The sequence below is a fragment of the Solanum lycopersicum genome, chromosome 3 (assembly GCF_036512215.1).
Source record: "Solanum lycopersicum chromosome 3, SLM_r2.1".
NCBI classification, from domain to species: Eukaryota; Viridiplantae; Streptophyta; class Magnoliopsida; order Solanales; family Solanaceae; genus Solanum; species Solanum lycopersicum.
In genome coordinates, this window is record NC_090802.1 from 63,060,010 (window position 1) to 63,074,998 (window position 14,989).

The 14,989-nt window shown below is 30.5% G+C and overlaps 1 protein-coding gene across 7 annotated transcripts; it reads right to left on the reverse strand.

Annotated features, from left to right (window-relative positions):
• Window positions 1–1,028: 1,028 nt before the first annotated feature.
• Window positions 1,029–10,830, reverse strand: LOC101246231 (sister chromatid cohesion protein PDS5 homolog E). Of its 7 annotated transcripts, none has more exons than XM_019213115.3 (10): window positions 10,637–10,830; window positions 9,998–10,098; window positions 9,303–9,351; window positions 5,126–5,329; window positions 4,747–4,928; window positions 3,919–4,057; window positions 3,676–3,843; window positions 2,246–2,347; window positions 1,875–1,909; window positions 1,029–1,790 (listed from the first exon to the last, which is right to left on the reverse strand). In XM_019213115.3, the coding sequence occupies exons 4-10, from the start codon at window positions 5,255–5,257 to the stop codon at window positions 1,406–1,408; spliced, it is 1,143 nt and encodes a 380-aa protein (XP_019068660.1). In that variant the 5' UTR covers window positions 5,258–5,329; window positions 9,303–9,351; window positions 9,998–10,098; window positions 10,637–10,830; the 3' UTR covers window positions 1,029–1,405. The 7 variants fall into 7 exon arrangements, with proteins under 7 accessions (XP_019068660.1, XP_019068654.1, XP_019068656.1 ...); XM_019213109.3 differs by having other exon boundaries at window positions 3,640–3,843; XM_019213111.3 differs by having other exon boundaries at window positions 3,640–3,843; window positions 9,998–10,199; window positions 10,637–10,774.
• Between the last annotated feature and the right edge of the window lie 4,159 nt (window positions 10,831–14,989).

Consider the following 14,989-nt stretch of genomic DNA (forward strand, 5'->3'; position numbering starts at 1 on the left):
GGTTAAAAATTCATACTCACATGCATGTACGCATAAGTTGCCTTTCTTGTAAACACTTTTCACGAACAGGTGGAAAGACCACACACATAATGATCATGTTGTATCATCCCATGCTTCCCTGATATCTCAAGATTGACAGACTCTGCATCTGAGATAGTGTTATGCATCTGGACAGTTTTATTTCCGTAGTTCATTAATACTTCAAAACGAAAAAAAAAAAAAAACTTCAGTACAAACATAAAACTATTTTGTTGATTTATTGTTCGCATACATTGTTGAAATGGTTCAGGAGATATCAATATTTTTTCCTAAAGAAGGAATATTGCATAACATACTTTACCCAAGGAGTAACAGAAGTAACTGTAAACCCTCATGAGTTACCTACTCCTCCTTTAAATTTCAAGAATAGAAGAAAGCGTTGTCATCTGTTTGGAAAAAAATGAATGGCGGGAACGTACCTTTTGGCTTCATAATTTAGTTATCTTTGTTTGGTATGACATGGTTATTTGGTTGGGAACAAGTTATTCCTAAATTAGCTGTACTAAATAACTTATTTCACCAGATAACTTATCCTATTACTATGATATAAGTGGAATTTTATTCCGACGATTGTTTGGTTGGGAGCATTTTGTTGTTTATTATATGTCGCTTATAATTAATGCTAAGGATATATTAGGAACTAATAAGTGTGAATTTGTCCATTATATGAAAATTTATCTACAAATTTCATATAATGGACAAGTATTGTTGGACGGATGGAGTAACAAATATTTCTTTCTTGGGTTTTACAAGTCCAATAGCTAGTCTCATGTAACTTTCTTGGATGCTCAATGATGTTATTGTGGGTTTTGAGCTATACAATTAGTATTTGAGCGATGAATTAATTGATTGATTGTGGATTATTGTTCTCTGTGGCATGAATTATTAAAAAACACAAGTAATGAATGTGCACAAACGATTTTATGTGTAACACTATGCAATATACATTTATGTGTTCAAGGAATCCTAAATATTGGTGGAGGAGGATATTCAAACTTAAAAAGTTCATCTAATACATGTTATAGATTTACTTGTATACATCATTCCAGAAATCAAACTTAAAAAGTTCATCTAATACATGTTATAGATTTACTTGGCAATAGTGTTCAAGAAAAGTAGCAAGGATAAAACAGCTCTACAAAAGCTTATTTAACCTACTTACTCGATACTGTGCTTGATCCTAAACCTCCTTTATGTCCTGCTAAACTTTTTCACACACTGTTTCAAGAACTCTGACAGACCTTTCCACCTGTCCTGCTCGGCTTTGGGCCTCTTGCAAGCGCTTTTCAGCCTTTTTTGAGCCGTTCCTCTGCAGCGAAGACCTTCCTATTCCTTTCTAATATGTCCTTTTCAGCTACTATAGACACTAGCATGGTAGTCTTACCTCCATCAAATCCGATAATTTCTTCTCCATATCTCCCTCTTCTGAAATCTGATCCAGACACTGCTGCAGCCAAGTTACATCAAGTTTGACCCTCGCTGCAGCAGAAAGCGAAATTCTCATATCGTTGATCGAAGTAGAGCCAACGTCACCGGTTTTCAGCCTCCTTACAACATCACAAACTATATCAAGAACGGAAGCTCTGAAAGCCAATGATTTATAGTGACAATTGACTGCAATGTCACCATACTTGGCAAAAATGGCAGTGAGTATGGGACCACTGCTCACTTTTACTTTATAGCCATGCACATCAACCCTGACCCCTTTATTTTCGTGCACTCCTTTTGGAGTTAAATTATGTTGCATGGTCCTACCAAAAAAAAAAAACTTCGTTCAGCTTGAATTACATTCATTGCAATGCAAATGGGGCCTAAATGCAATATAAATAGCTTACATTGTTGAAGGAGTTGGATCATCAGTTGCTTCCCCCTGCCAAATTTTCGAGCATAGTAGACAAGTATGAACTAAATATACTAAGATTATGTTTTTAGATTTCTGTCACTTCGCCATGCATGCTTTCTAGGTTTACTTTGTCTGGTGCAGTTTGCCATTCACAATGACACATTGAACACTTTAAGAGACCAAAATGGTTGTTGTGTAGGGCGAAAAAGAGTAATTTAAAAGGATTTAACAAACACTTCACTTGAATTGACATAATATTCCAAAACAAATACATTCATTCACTTTACTAAGCACTTACAGAAAGAAAGTAGACTAATATTAATAGCTGAAAGCCAGATAAAATTAATGATAACAAATGTTTACCTCTTCTTGTGACAGAAAGTACTTCCTTTTACGTTGTTTACGTTGTCTTTTACAGGCTTTAGGGAAATTGATTTCTTTGGTGTTTGAGGCGAAACCCAGTGCCTGCAGAGGAAGTCCAAATTAAGGATAAATTAAATACTTTAATTGAGTAAACATAGCTTTCGAGATGAGAACATTCACTTTAGCGTAAATAAGAAATGTCAGATGAAAATCCTAATCTATGATAAAACTTAAGTTGAAGCATAAGAAAGAAAGCTAAGCCAAGTTCCTTCAGAATAAACATAATAAGAAGATGGATCGTGTTGACTGATCCTTAATCCCTAGTTATGTGCAATGAACATATTGATAATAGTAGATATCACAATCTAGGCCCAGCTTTTAGGTTAGATAAAAAAATTTACCTTTAAAAGATCAGAAAGTAACCCAACGAACAATCAACAAAGTAAAAAAACTTAAGAACCATCCGATGTGGTATAGTATTCATTGAACGATAAGGTATCACATTATCTGGATGTTCAAGCCCTGCAATTCAATCCTAAACTAGAGGGTGTCAGCTGTATGATGTATCCTTCAGCAATTTCAGCCCCATTGAGAGAATCAGTGAATCAACCTACCGCATCCCTTATCTGGACTTTGCCCCTATTTGCTAATATAGACAAGTTTTTAATTACTAGAATATCCTGATAAAGAACTAAACCTCTTATATGAATGATACTTCACTAGGGGTTCTTATAAAAATTTCACCTTGTGCAAACCATGACAAATCTACATTACATACATAAAAAAAAGGATCATTGGTCGTTATGTACTTTGAATTATCAGATAAACAATCATGTATTTTGCAAATAAATGCAGCAATCAATTGGAATTATCAGATACACCTGTATAGAATAGCAGAAGAAAAGTATAATTAGGAAACTTTTTGCTAGCCTAAGATCGTTAACTAAGATTGGAAGATTCAACTAAAGAAGAGGAAGATAGAAAGAAGAATTTGTTTATGGGAGAACACTTCTTTGATTAGGTTGTTCTTGGTTTGCTTGGATTGATTACAAATGACTATAACATCCCTATTTTTACTAAAATAGGGATGGTTCTAGTAATTATTGTAGAAAGACATACAAGAAAATCTAGATACTTATCTTCTAAAGGACTTGTCACGATCCATTGGGCCACATAGAATCTATGTCCTAGGTGTGATCACATTTTGTTCGAGCAAACCGATGTCCGAAGAAAGAAAATCTTCCACCGAATCCAATATCTACCAAAATCAAGATTATTCTACACTTTACTCTAAGTATCTAATTATCTAGATTTTCCTTTAAGTATAAATATCAAAGATATTTATTCTACTAAATTCTAGAAAGTTCTAATAAATATCTAAGATATTTTTGTACCTTCAAAAAATCATCTTTATTTTTCACAAGACCCACCGTAGCTTTACATTTCATTGCCTCTCTCCATGTCAATTCAACAACTTCGGAATAGTTTTTAAAGGAAATGTTGAGGGCCGCCACTGCTTTTGGAAGATATGGATGAAGTTTGACAGCACTTTCTTGAAGAACTTCCTCTCCCAGCACATAAGAACGAGGCGAAACATTCTAAACCAAAATAAGACGTAATTAAAAACAATGAGAAAAAGATAGATGAATAAAGTTGTAGAGGAAAAGCAATACCTGATTTTCCTTCTTAACACTATTTATGAGGATGTTCGCAAGGATGCTCAGAAATTGCATTGGAATGTTTTCACTCTCTTTTATTATCATGGTCATTATTTCCTTGATGTCCGTGAATACTTTATCAGGGTGCTCGGGCCTTAAAATACAGGAAGAGACAAAACAGTTGTCAGCCATTCTCCAGAAGAAAAAATTGGCATATTGAGAAATTATTAGTCTTTGAACTTTATGAAGGAAAAAAGAATCCGGTAGATTTTGACATGCTATGAACCTTACCATATAAGTTCATTTATGCTGAATTCTAACATATGAAGGTACAACAATGAATATACTGCTAAAACTGTTATATAATTGATTTGTGATTAATTAGTGATAGTCGAATAATCATCACATATTATTATAAACAGGAAGCTCAAAACTTAAAAGTTAAATTACCATTTTGCTCCTCTAATAAATTAAAACTTTTATAATTTTCATATATATATATATATATATATATATATATATATATATAATCTTCTTATTCTCATTTCATAATCTTGACCTTTCAAATTTCTAACACAAATGTAAATAAAAATAAAAATGAGTAATTATTCCTCATACTTATCAGATTTCAAATCTGAATAGTCATTAACATAGAATGTTTAAGAAATTCCACATAGAATATTTAATCAGAATAACAGCCGATTGTTGAGAACTTTCAGAAAAAAATAGCAGACAAGAAAGAATATATACAAAGGGAGGGAAGATAACAATATTTATATAAACTCTCTTTAGTTGGTGCCAGCAATGAGATGGTTTCTATGCATAACAAAATTGGAAATATACCTTATACCATTGAGAAAATGTTGAAACATATGAACAATCAATGTATCTAACATGAGATCCAACATGAGCACGCTTGTTCGGTACTTTGCCAGAACTTTAATAATTGAGACAGCCTTTGAATAACAACGACCATTCAAGCAAGACAATTTCCTAAACGCCAACACTGCAAGCTCAAAAAAGTCCTGTCCACCAATTGAGCAGGAAACCAAACTATGAGAATGTATAAATGCTATGCATGTATCCAAGAAAATCATAGATGCATAAATACTACAGAATCTGAACTATCAATTACATAGCAAAATAGTTTCGTTAGAAGAAAGACTTGCAACAAGTCTGATTTCCCGTTTTGGGCAAAGAAAACTGTATGAGTTGTACTTGCCTTAAGTATGCTATCCTTATACGGTTGATCTGGAGCTGTAATTCTCATGATCTCACTGATGCAAGATGCAACTGACACCTTCACATCCATGTCAGAATGTCGTAGAAGTCCATCGGCAACTAGTTCTTTCATTGCAGGCCGAAAAGCATCTCGCGTCGATACAGAGGGGATTTGCTTCACCAGTGACAAAAGATGCTCTAACTTCTGAAAATTGCATATACCAAAAAGAGGTGATTGAACCATGTCAAATACATTGAAAATACTTCTTTACATAACAAATGAAGTCTAGATCAGGATATCTTGTAGAAAATAAAGATTAAAGTTTGAAACGCATCACAAGGTCAAACATCTCTCTCTTTCTCTCCACAGTTTTATTTCCTTTCATCCAAAACACGAAGCTTGATTATGTCCTTTACACAGCAAAAAGTAAACATAATTGACTTTCAGGACCAGTAAATAAGTAATGGCACAAGGAAATCTAATGTATGATAAACTTAAGTTGAAGGAAAGCTAGTCCTAGATTTAACTGACAATTGTTGACCAGAACCAAAAATAAATTTCAACCATTGTAGGAAGTCAGTTATAATTTTTCAGAATCTCATAGATAAAATTGAGCCCCCTTGGTTGTTACGTACTTTTCAATCCATAGGTTTAAGAAGATGAAAAGAAAAAAGAGAAGATCCTCACATCCAGTTTCTCCAGAAGCTCCTCTTTAGAAGATGGAGGCTGCTGAAGCAGCTCATTCCCAACTTCAAGAAGGCTTTTGTTGTGTTCCTCCTCAGAATCAGAAGCACGAGACAGGGAAACCATTTCCTTTTCTCACAGCAACTTTGAAACCAGGACTTAAGTTTCAAATCCCAAAAGTAATCACCAAAAGGACAACAGAAAAAAGAGGGATTTTATGGAAATTTGAGGCATTATGAATTAACTCTTTGGGCAGTTACGGAAATTTTTTCAAAGTGTGGGAGTATAATTGAGGTCGTCTTAACTGCTTATTTCAATAATAGGAATTCGCTTCCAAGGTTATACTTATAATGTTCTGCTTAGATTACAGTAATCTTTTCGATAATTTTTTTTATATAAATATTATAGTAATTTGAACATATTAATTTCTTCTTTGACCTTCTTATGTTTCATTTAATTCTTCCTCCCTATCTTTTCTTGGACACTATTGCTATAAATGAATACAGCCACACGCCTACACCCGAAGGTCAAAAGAAGATAAAGACGATGATAACAATCAGTCTTGGACCATTAATTTTATTTTGAAACTGGGAAGAGTAGTATTTATGGTAGTAACTATTTCACCTTTTTTTAATATAAAATATTACAGTTTTGAACAGATTAACTTTTTCTTTGACCTTCTTATTGTTCCATTTAATCTTTCCTCCCTATCTTATTCTTGGACACTTCTGCTACGAATGAATACAGCCACATCCAAAGGTCAAAAGAACATAAAGACGATGATAACAATATCAAGCTATCAGTCTTGGACCATTAATTTTATTTTGAAACTGGGAAGAGTAGTGTTTATGGTAGTAACTATTTCAACCTTTTTTTAATATAAAATATTACAGTTCTGAACAGATTAACTTTTTCTTTGACCTTCTTATTGTTTCATTTAATCTTTCCTCCCTATCTTATTCTTGGACAATTATGCTACGAATGAATACAGCCACACCCAAAGGTCAAAAGAACATAAAGACGATGATAAGAATAGCAAGCTATCAGTCTTGGACCATTAATTTTATTTTTGAAACTGGGAAGAGTAGTGTTTATGGTAGTAACTATTTCAATCTTTTTTTAATATAAAATATTACAGTTCTGAACATATTAACTTTTTCTTTGACCTTCTTATTGTTTCATTTAATCTTTCCTCCCTATCTTATTCTTGGACAATTATGCTACGAATGAATACAGCCACACCCAAAGGTCAACAGAACATAAACACGATGATAACAATAGCAAGCTATCAGTCTTGGACCATTAATTTTATTTTGAAACTGGGAAGAGTAGTGTTTATGGTAATAACTATTTCAACCTTTTTTTAATATAAAATTTTACAGTTCTGAACATATTAACTTTTTCTTTGACCTTCTTATTGTTTCATTTAATCTTTCCTCCCTATTTTATTCTTGGACACTTCTGCTACGAATGAATACAGCCACACCCAAAGGTCAAAAGAACATAAAGACGATGATAACAATATCAAGCTATCAGTCTTGGACCATTAATTTTATTTTGAAACTCGGAAGGGTAGTGTTTATGGTAGTAACTATATCAACCATTCTTTTATACAAAAAAATGAGATCTCTTGGCTACAAATTGAATAGAAGAAAATGACCTTTTCATATCTCTTATGTGTAAAAATGAAGATTACTATAGAGAGACAATAAATCTAAAATAATTTATAAGTGACTTACGAAACTAATTCTCCCTAAACTTCAAGCCTTCTAATAGGAAATGTTACCAAAGAAGAAAATTAGACTTTGTACTATAATCTATCTGGGTATCAGAATACCCAAATATATTTGCATCGAGTCTTTTGAAATAAAGTAGGGGAATGTCATCGGAACTGCTACAGCCCATTGAATAAAAGATTTTATTCTAAAAAGTGATTATGAAAGGAAACACTAAGTAAAATAATTACATCGCTACCTATACCTGAGAGGGTTCCCCCGTATTAAAGGGTATAAAGCAAAGAGTGTTTATATCACATATAGAATATACTGAACTAAGAAAGGTAAGAGAGAGAAAATCAGTTAACTTAAAATTTTCCATCACCCGGCTATACAAGGTCGATAAGGATAATTATCTCCACAGATTTTGTCCGGCGTTGCATCCTTATCGCAATTTAAGTTGTTCCCTAAAAAATGTTCAATAAAGTAGGAGAAGTACATAGCATATATAGTTTATGCAAAATTATGATTTCTTCCCAGGTGAGAGTACTAACCCAGCCTGCATCACAGGTCAGAGATCATGAGAGACTTAACAGTTTCATCAGCCACATAGTATTTGTGACCATAATCTTATTTTAATAGAAATACCGCCAACTAGAAGTTGTATGTATCAATTGGAAATCCTCAGTTACCTTCCCCTTTGTTTAAATCTCAAGAAAATATGATGGCAACATGAAATTCCACCCATTATAATACTGATACGGAACCCCAAGAATGAATTGACGCAGTTGCGAACAAACATATTCATGTTCTTTAAATTTCAAGAATTATTAAATCACTTGTTGGTTGCATTGATGCACTAGATAGTCATAAGGAGAGAACTGATAAGAAGATGAATAAATGAGGACGACTCCCGGGAGCGGTGTTTTTTATGGAAATAAAAACTACCACGCATTCAAAAAAAAAACACAACTAGTACGCGTTTTTTTGTCTTCTGTGTTTGTTAAGCAGTAAAGGTTGTTAATTAATAGACATTTCTCATCTTATTAGGATTAGTAAGGTAATTTAAGATTTTAGTAGTGCATTGACAAGGTGTTTTCACTCTGCGTGCAATTCATGAATCTGTTTGCAAAATCAATTTTGGTGCGAATTATTGGATTGCTTTGAAATTCATCACTAAACTTCCTTTTTTCACTTGGCTAATTACGAGGGGAGTGATCCATGGCGGAGAATCTATGGAAGAGAAGGATTACAAGAGTTAGTTTGTGTTACATGCGCAAAGATTCAGTAGAAGATGTGAACTTATTCTGCCTCTGTCTCGTCATTACATATATAAACTATTCTTGCTTCTTTTTCATAATTAAAATTTGCCATAAGAACAATCAACATTATTCAGTAGTAATGTGAACTCTCTTGCTGGTTTATTTAGTATCGGCTCTCTTGCTTGAACTTAAACATTAAAGATAATCTACTGCTACAGCATAAAGAAAACTACAACATAGGGGCCTGTTAACAAGCCCAGCCAAACCCTGAACAAAAGGAGAGAATGGTTGGAGTTGTTATATTTGGAGTTGTTATATGTGGTTTTAAAGGAACACTACTAAAGGGCTTTGCCGTATATATCCAAAATCAAGAATCACGTTAGTCTAGAGAAGTGGGACATTATGGCTTGGTCTCGTTCCAATTAAATTCAAATTAACCTTAAGACACATTTAATCGAACACTTCATAGACACGACTTTGTAAGGAAATAACTTTAATAAGAATAAGTACTCTCACCTTCTTTTTCCTTATATGACGAGATGAATCAATAATGCAACCAAGGCGCCTGCACATTCACAATTTATATAAAATACTTATCACGCACTGATAGTTCACATCGATAATTGAGAAAGAAATAGCTTCAAAGTACAGCATAAAATTTAAGAAATTCAAAATCTGACATAGTATCTTATCTCAAGCTCATAAGAAAACATAGTACTTTTAATGACTTTGTTTTTGCATTCCCAGTAGTCAGCTGATGCATTAGAAAAATTTACTGAAATCTGAACCATTATTGATTGTACAATTAACACGGAATACATTCAGCAAACATATCAAACGCCCGACATTCTTCTTTTACTGAGTTTTATTTCAGAAGTTCATTAATACTTCAAAGCGAAAAAAAAAAAAATAACTTCACTACAAACATAAAACTATTTTGTTGATTTATTGTTCACATACATCAGTGCTTGACTTTTAGTTGTTTTCAATCTACCATATAAAGAAATCCCCTATCAACAGAAATACTAAAAAGGAATTGTAAATAACTTGAAAAAGAAGTATTAACTATTCATGCCTACTGTTTTTTTTCAATAAAAAGCAAAAGAAAAGAGTAACTCCCAACCACATTCTGAAAAGGGAGGCTTGTTTGTCAGTAAATAAGGCACGCAACAAAAAGGGAAAGATCTCTATAAGCTATCCGCTTGACGAACCTTGAATCGCACACATCCAATTATGTTAATTCTCTGAAATCTGTATATCGGCATTGCAAGGTTTCTTGTTAAAGGGAGTGACGGTGCTGCAACCAAAGATCCTGATAATAACAAATCCAAATCTCCCCAAAATCAGGCTGAGCGATGGCATCTTGCAGTAGTAGCGATAAATATAGACGAGTAGCAAAGAGAAACATCATTCCTAAATATAAAAGTAACCATTTACAGAACTATAGAAAGTACTAGATACTACAATAACTGAGGCTGATGCATTATTCATATTCAGAAATTTATGACAAAGCAATTCATTCTAACAAACAAACCCTTCCCCTAAAAAGTTCTTACTGTTAAACAAAATAAAATCAATCTAATATATTAGGGCACAAAAAGAGGCAAAAACAGAGATTAAGAACAAAAAGCTTTGATTTACAGACAAAAATGCATCTTGATACATAAGAAAAACCAGGCATCAAATTTATCTAACAAACAACCCTTTCCGAAAAAAATTCATAGAACCAATCTAAATAATAGAGCACAAAAACACACACATAAAACTAGTACTTCAAATTTAAAGAAGACGAGAAAGATAATGCAACAAATGGTATTTATATACAAAATTGACATACATAAATCACTTACGTTAATTGAATTTTTTTCTCACAGCTTTTTTAGGGTGATTGTGCTTTTCTCATGTACACAGTTTGCTTAATTTCGGCATTTACACTCTACGTGTCTCTCTAAACACCAAATTCCTTGTTTCAAGAAAATGCCTTTTTAAGACACAGAAACAGAGAGACACTTTATTTATTGGACTCTTTTGTCCGTCGAACAGTGAACTTAAATTACTTTGAACGATGGTATTTTTCTATTTTACTAGATTATGAGCACGTGTTTCGCACGTGAGTGAATTTTTATAGACACGTTAGAATGACTAAAATTTTATAAAATTATATATGTAAATTGTAATAAATAATAAAATGTAACGATGACAAAATAAAATTAAAGACTTAAGGCAATAAAACGTTCATACAAAACTAAAACTAAATTGAGAAATCTAATAGAGAAAATAATTTATTATTATAAAAATCTATTATTTTTCTAAATAAAATAATTTCAATGGAAATTATTATTATAGAACTAGTTTCTGGACACGTGCCTTGCACGTGTATTCCATCTGTTTTTTTAATAAATTTGTTGAAACCATTAAAATTTTATGAAAACATGTGTGTAACGATTAGTACAAAAATACAGCAATCTCAGACAAATGTTACGACAATAATCTTTTCATAGAAAATTAAATTAAAATAGAATGAGAGAGAGAAGATATAAAAAATAAACATAGAAGGAAAAGACAACATACAATAATGTTTGTATAACAAATTTATTTTTGATATGATATTGCAGCTTCCTATTCTAAATAAAACAATGACAATGTAAAAACTTTTTACTTCCATTGCATACACATTTGACTATGTGTTGTTGTAATAAAGAAAGGTAAGAAAATCAACACATTCTAATGGCATATTAAATATGATAAAATAATTTATTATTATACAAATCTATTATTTTTCTAAATAAAATAATTTATTTCACTAAAACATCTGACGTTTCACATTAAATTCTAAATTAGTTTGTATTCGTAGAGGGAACCATTTTCTATTAAGATTTTTTCAAATTCAAGACTCAAATTCAAAACATTTGATTAATGATTGAAGAATCATATACAGCACGTCACAATACTCTTGTTTATATTTATACTAGTTTCTAGACACGTGCTTTGCACGTTTGTTCCATTTGAATTTTTATAGATATGTTAGAATGACTAAACTGTTATGAAAACATATACGTGGCACTCCTGCAAATAAGAATAAAACTAATCTTCCTCTTTCATTAAAAATTGTGTCTTTTATGAAAAATATAGACTTTTATGAAAAGTTGTGACTTTTATGAAGAGTTGCGATTTTCATGAAAACAACAGTAATGAATTTACCCGATTACAGTAGTCTTTTTGATTAAAAAAAACTGATAAAATATTACAGTAATCTGAACAGATTAACTTCTTCTTTGACCTTTGTGTTGTTCCATTTAATTTTTCCTTCCTATTTTTCTTAGACACAACTGCTATGAATGAATACACCTAAAAGTGAAAAAAAAAAACAAACAAACAATTCCAATATAAAAACTTTTACTCTCATTGCATACACATTTGACTTGGTGTTGTTGTAATAAAGAAAGGTAAGAAAATCAACACATTTTAATGGCATATTACATGTGATAAAATAATTTATTTTACTCAACATTTAGTTTTTAAAAATAAAAAATAGATAAGATATTATAGTAATCTGAATATATTGACTTTTCATTGACTTTTTTGTTATTTTATTTTAATCGCTCCTCCCTATTTTTCTTGGACACATCTGCTACTAATAAATACACCCAAAGGTCAAAAGAAATGTAAAGATGATGATAACAATATAAAACGATCAGTTAGATTATTCATTTTTATTTTGAACAGAAAAGAGTAATGTTTATGGGAGTAACCATATCAAACTTTTATTTATATAAAAAAAATGAAATCTCCAGGCTACAAATTAAATAAAAGAAAATGACTTTTTCATATTTTTTAAGTGTAAAAGTGATTTCTTCGATTTCTTTGTATTTTCTTTTTTCTTTTTTTTTAATTGGAAAATTTTTGCTTTGATTATTAAATTGGAATCACTTTTACTTTCATTGCATACACATTTGACTAGGTGCTGTATAATTAATATGAAAGGTAAAAAAATCTAACACATTTTAATGGCATATTAAATGTGATAAAATAATTTATTATTATAAAAATCTATTATTTTTCTAATAAAATAATGTTGATGGAAATTATTATTATAGAACTAGTTTCTGGACACATGCCTTACACGTGTATTACATCTATTTTTTAAATAAATTCATTAGGACGATTAAAATTTTATGAATACATGTGTGTAATGATTAGTACAAAAATGCATCAATCTCAAACAAATGTTGTGATAATAATCTTTTCATAAAAAATTAAATTAAAATAGAATGATTAGAGAGAAAATATAAAAAATAAACATAGAAGAAAAAGACAACATACAATAATCTTTGCATACCAAATTTATTTTTGATATGATATTAGAGCTTCCCACATATAATAATATATGATATGATAATTATTCTTCTAAATAATACAATTCCAATGTAAAAACTTTTACTTTCATTGCATACACATTTGACTAGGTGTTGTTATAATAAAGAAAGGTAAGATAATCAACACATTTTAATGGCATATTAAATGTGATAAAATAATTTATTATTATACAAATCTATTATTTTTCTAAATAAAATAATATATTTCACTCAAATATCAAGCATTTCACATTAAATTCTAAATTAGTTTGTATTCGTAGAGGAACCATTTTCTATTAAGATTTTTTCAAATTCAAGACTCCAATTCAAAACATTTGATTAATGATTGAATAATCATATACATCACGTCACAATATTTTTGTTTATACTTATACTAGTTTCTAGACACGCGCTTTGCACGTTTGTTCCATTTGAATTTATATAAATATGTTAGAATGACTAAACTGTTACGAAAACATATATGTGGCGCTCCCGCAAAGCAAAATAAAGAGTGTCGACTTTCATGGAAAAGTTGTGACTTTTATGAAGAGTTGCGACTTTCATGAAAAGTTGTGACTTTTATGAAGAGTTGCGACTTTCATGAAAACAACAGTAATGAATTTACCCGAATACAGTAGTCTTTTTGATTAAAAAAACTGATAAAATATTACAGTAATCTGAACAGATTAACTTCTTTTTTGACCTTTGTGTTGTTCCACTTAATTTTTCCTTCCTATTTTTCTTGCACACATCTTCTATGAATGAATACACCCAAAGGTCAAAAGAAATATAAAGATGATGATAACAATATGAAACGATCAGTTAGATCATTCATTTTTATTTTGAACAGGAAAGAGTAATGTTTATGGGAGTAACTATATCAACCTTTTATTTATTAAAAAAATGAGATCTCTCGAAGAAAATGGCTTTTTCATATTTCTTAAGTGTAAAAGTGATTTTTTTGATTTCTTTGTATTTTCTTTTCTCTTTTTTTTTTATTGGAAAAATTTTGCTTTGACTATTAAATTGGAATCACTTTTACTTTCATTGCATACACATTTGACTAGGTGCTGTGAAATTAATATGAAAGGTAAAAAAATCTAACACATTTTCATGGCATATTAAATGTGATAAAATAATTTATTATTATAAAAATCTATTATTTTTTTAATAAAATAATTTTGATGGAAATTATTATTATAGAACTAATTTCTGGACACATACCTTGCACGTGTATTCCATCTATTTTTTAAGTGAATTCTTTAGGACGATTAAAATTTTATGAATACATGTGTGTAATGATTAGTACAAAAATGCAATCTCAAACAAATATTACGACAATAATCTTTTCATAGAAAATTAAATTAAAATAGAATGATAGAGAGAAAATATAAAAAATAAACATAGAAGGAAAATACAACATACAATAATCTTTGCATACCAAATTTATTTTTGATATGATATTGGAGCTTTCCACATATAATAATATATGATATGATAATTATTCTTTTAAAAAAAACAATTCCAATGTAAAAACTTTTACTTTCATTGCATACACATTTGACTAGGTGTTGTTGTAATAAAGAAAGGTAAGAAAATCAACACATTTTAATGGCATATTAAATGTGATAAAATTATTTATTATTATACAAATCTATTATTTTTCTAAATAAAATAATTTATTTCACTAAAACATCTGACGTTTCACATTAAATTCTAAATTAGTTTGTATTCGTAGAGGGAACCCTTTTCTATTAAGAATTTTTCAAATTCAAGACTCAAATTCAAAACATTTGATTAATGATTGAAGAATCATATATATCACGTCACAATACTTTTGTTTATACT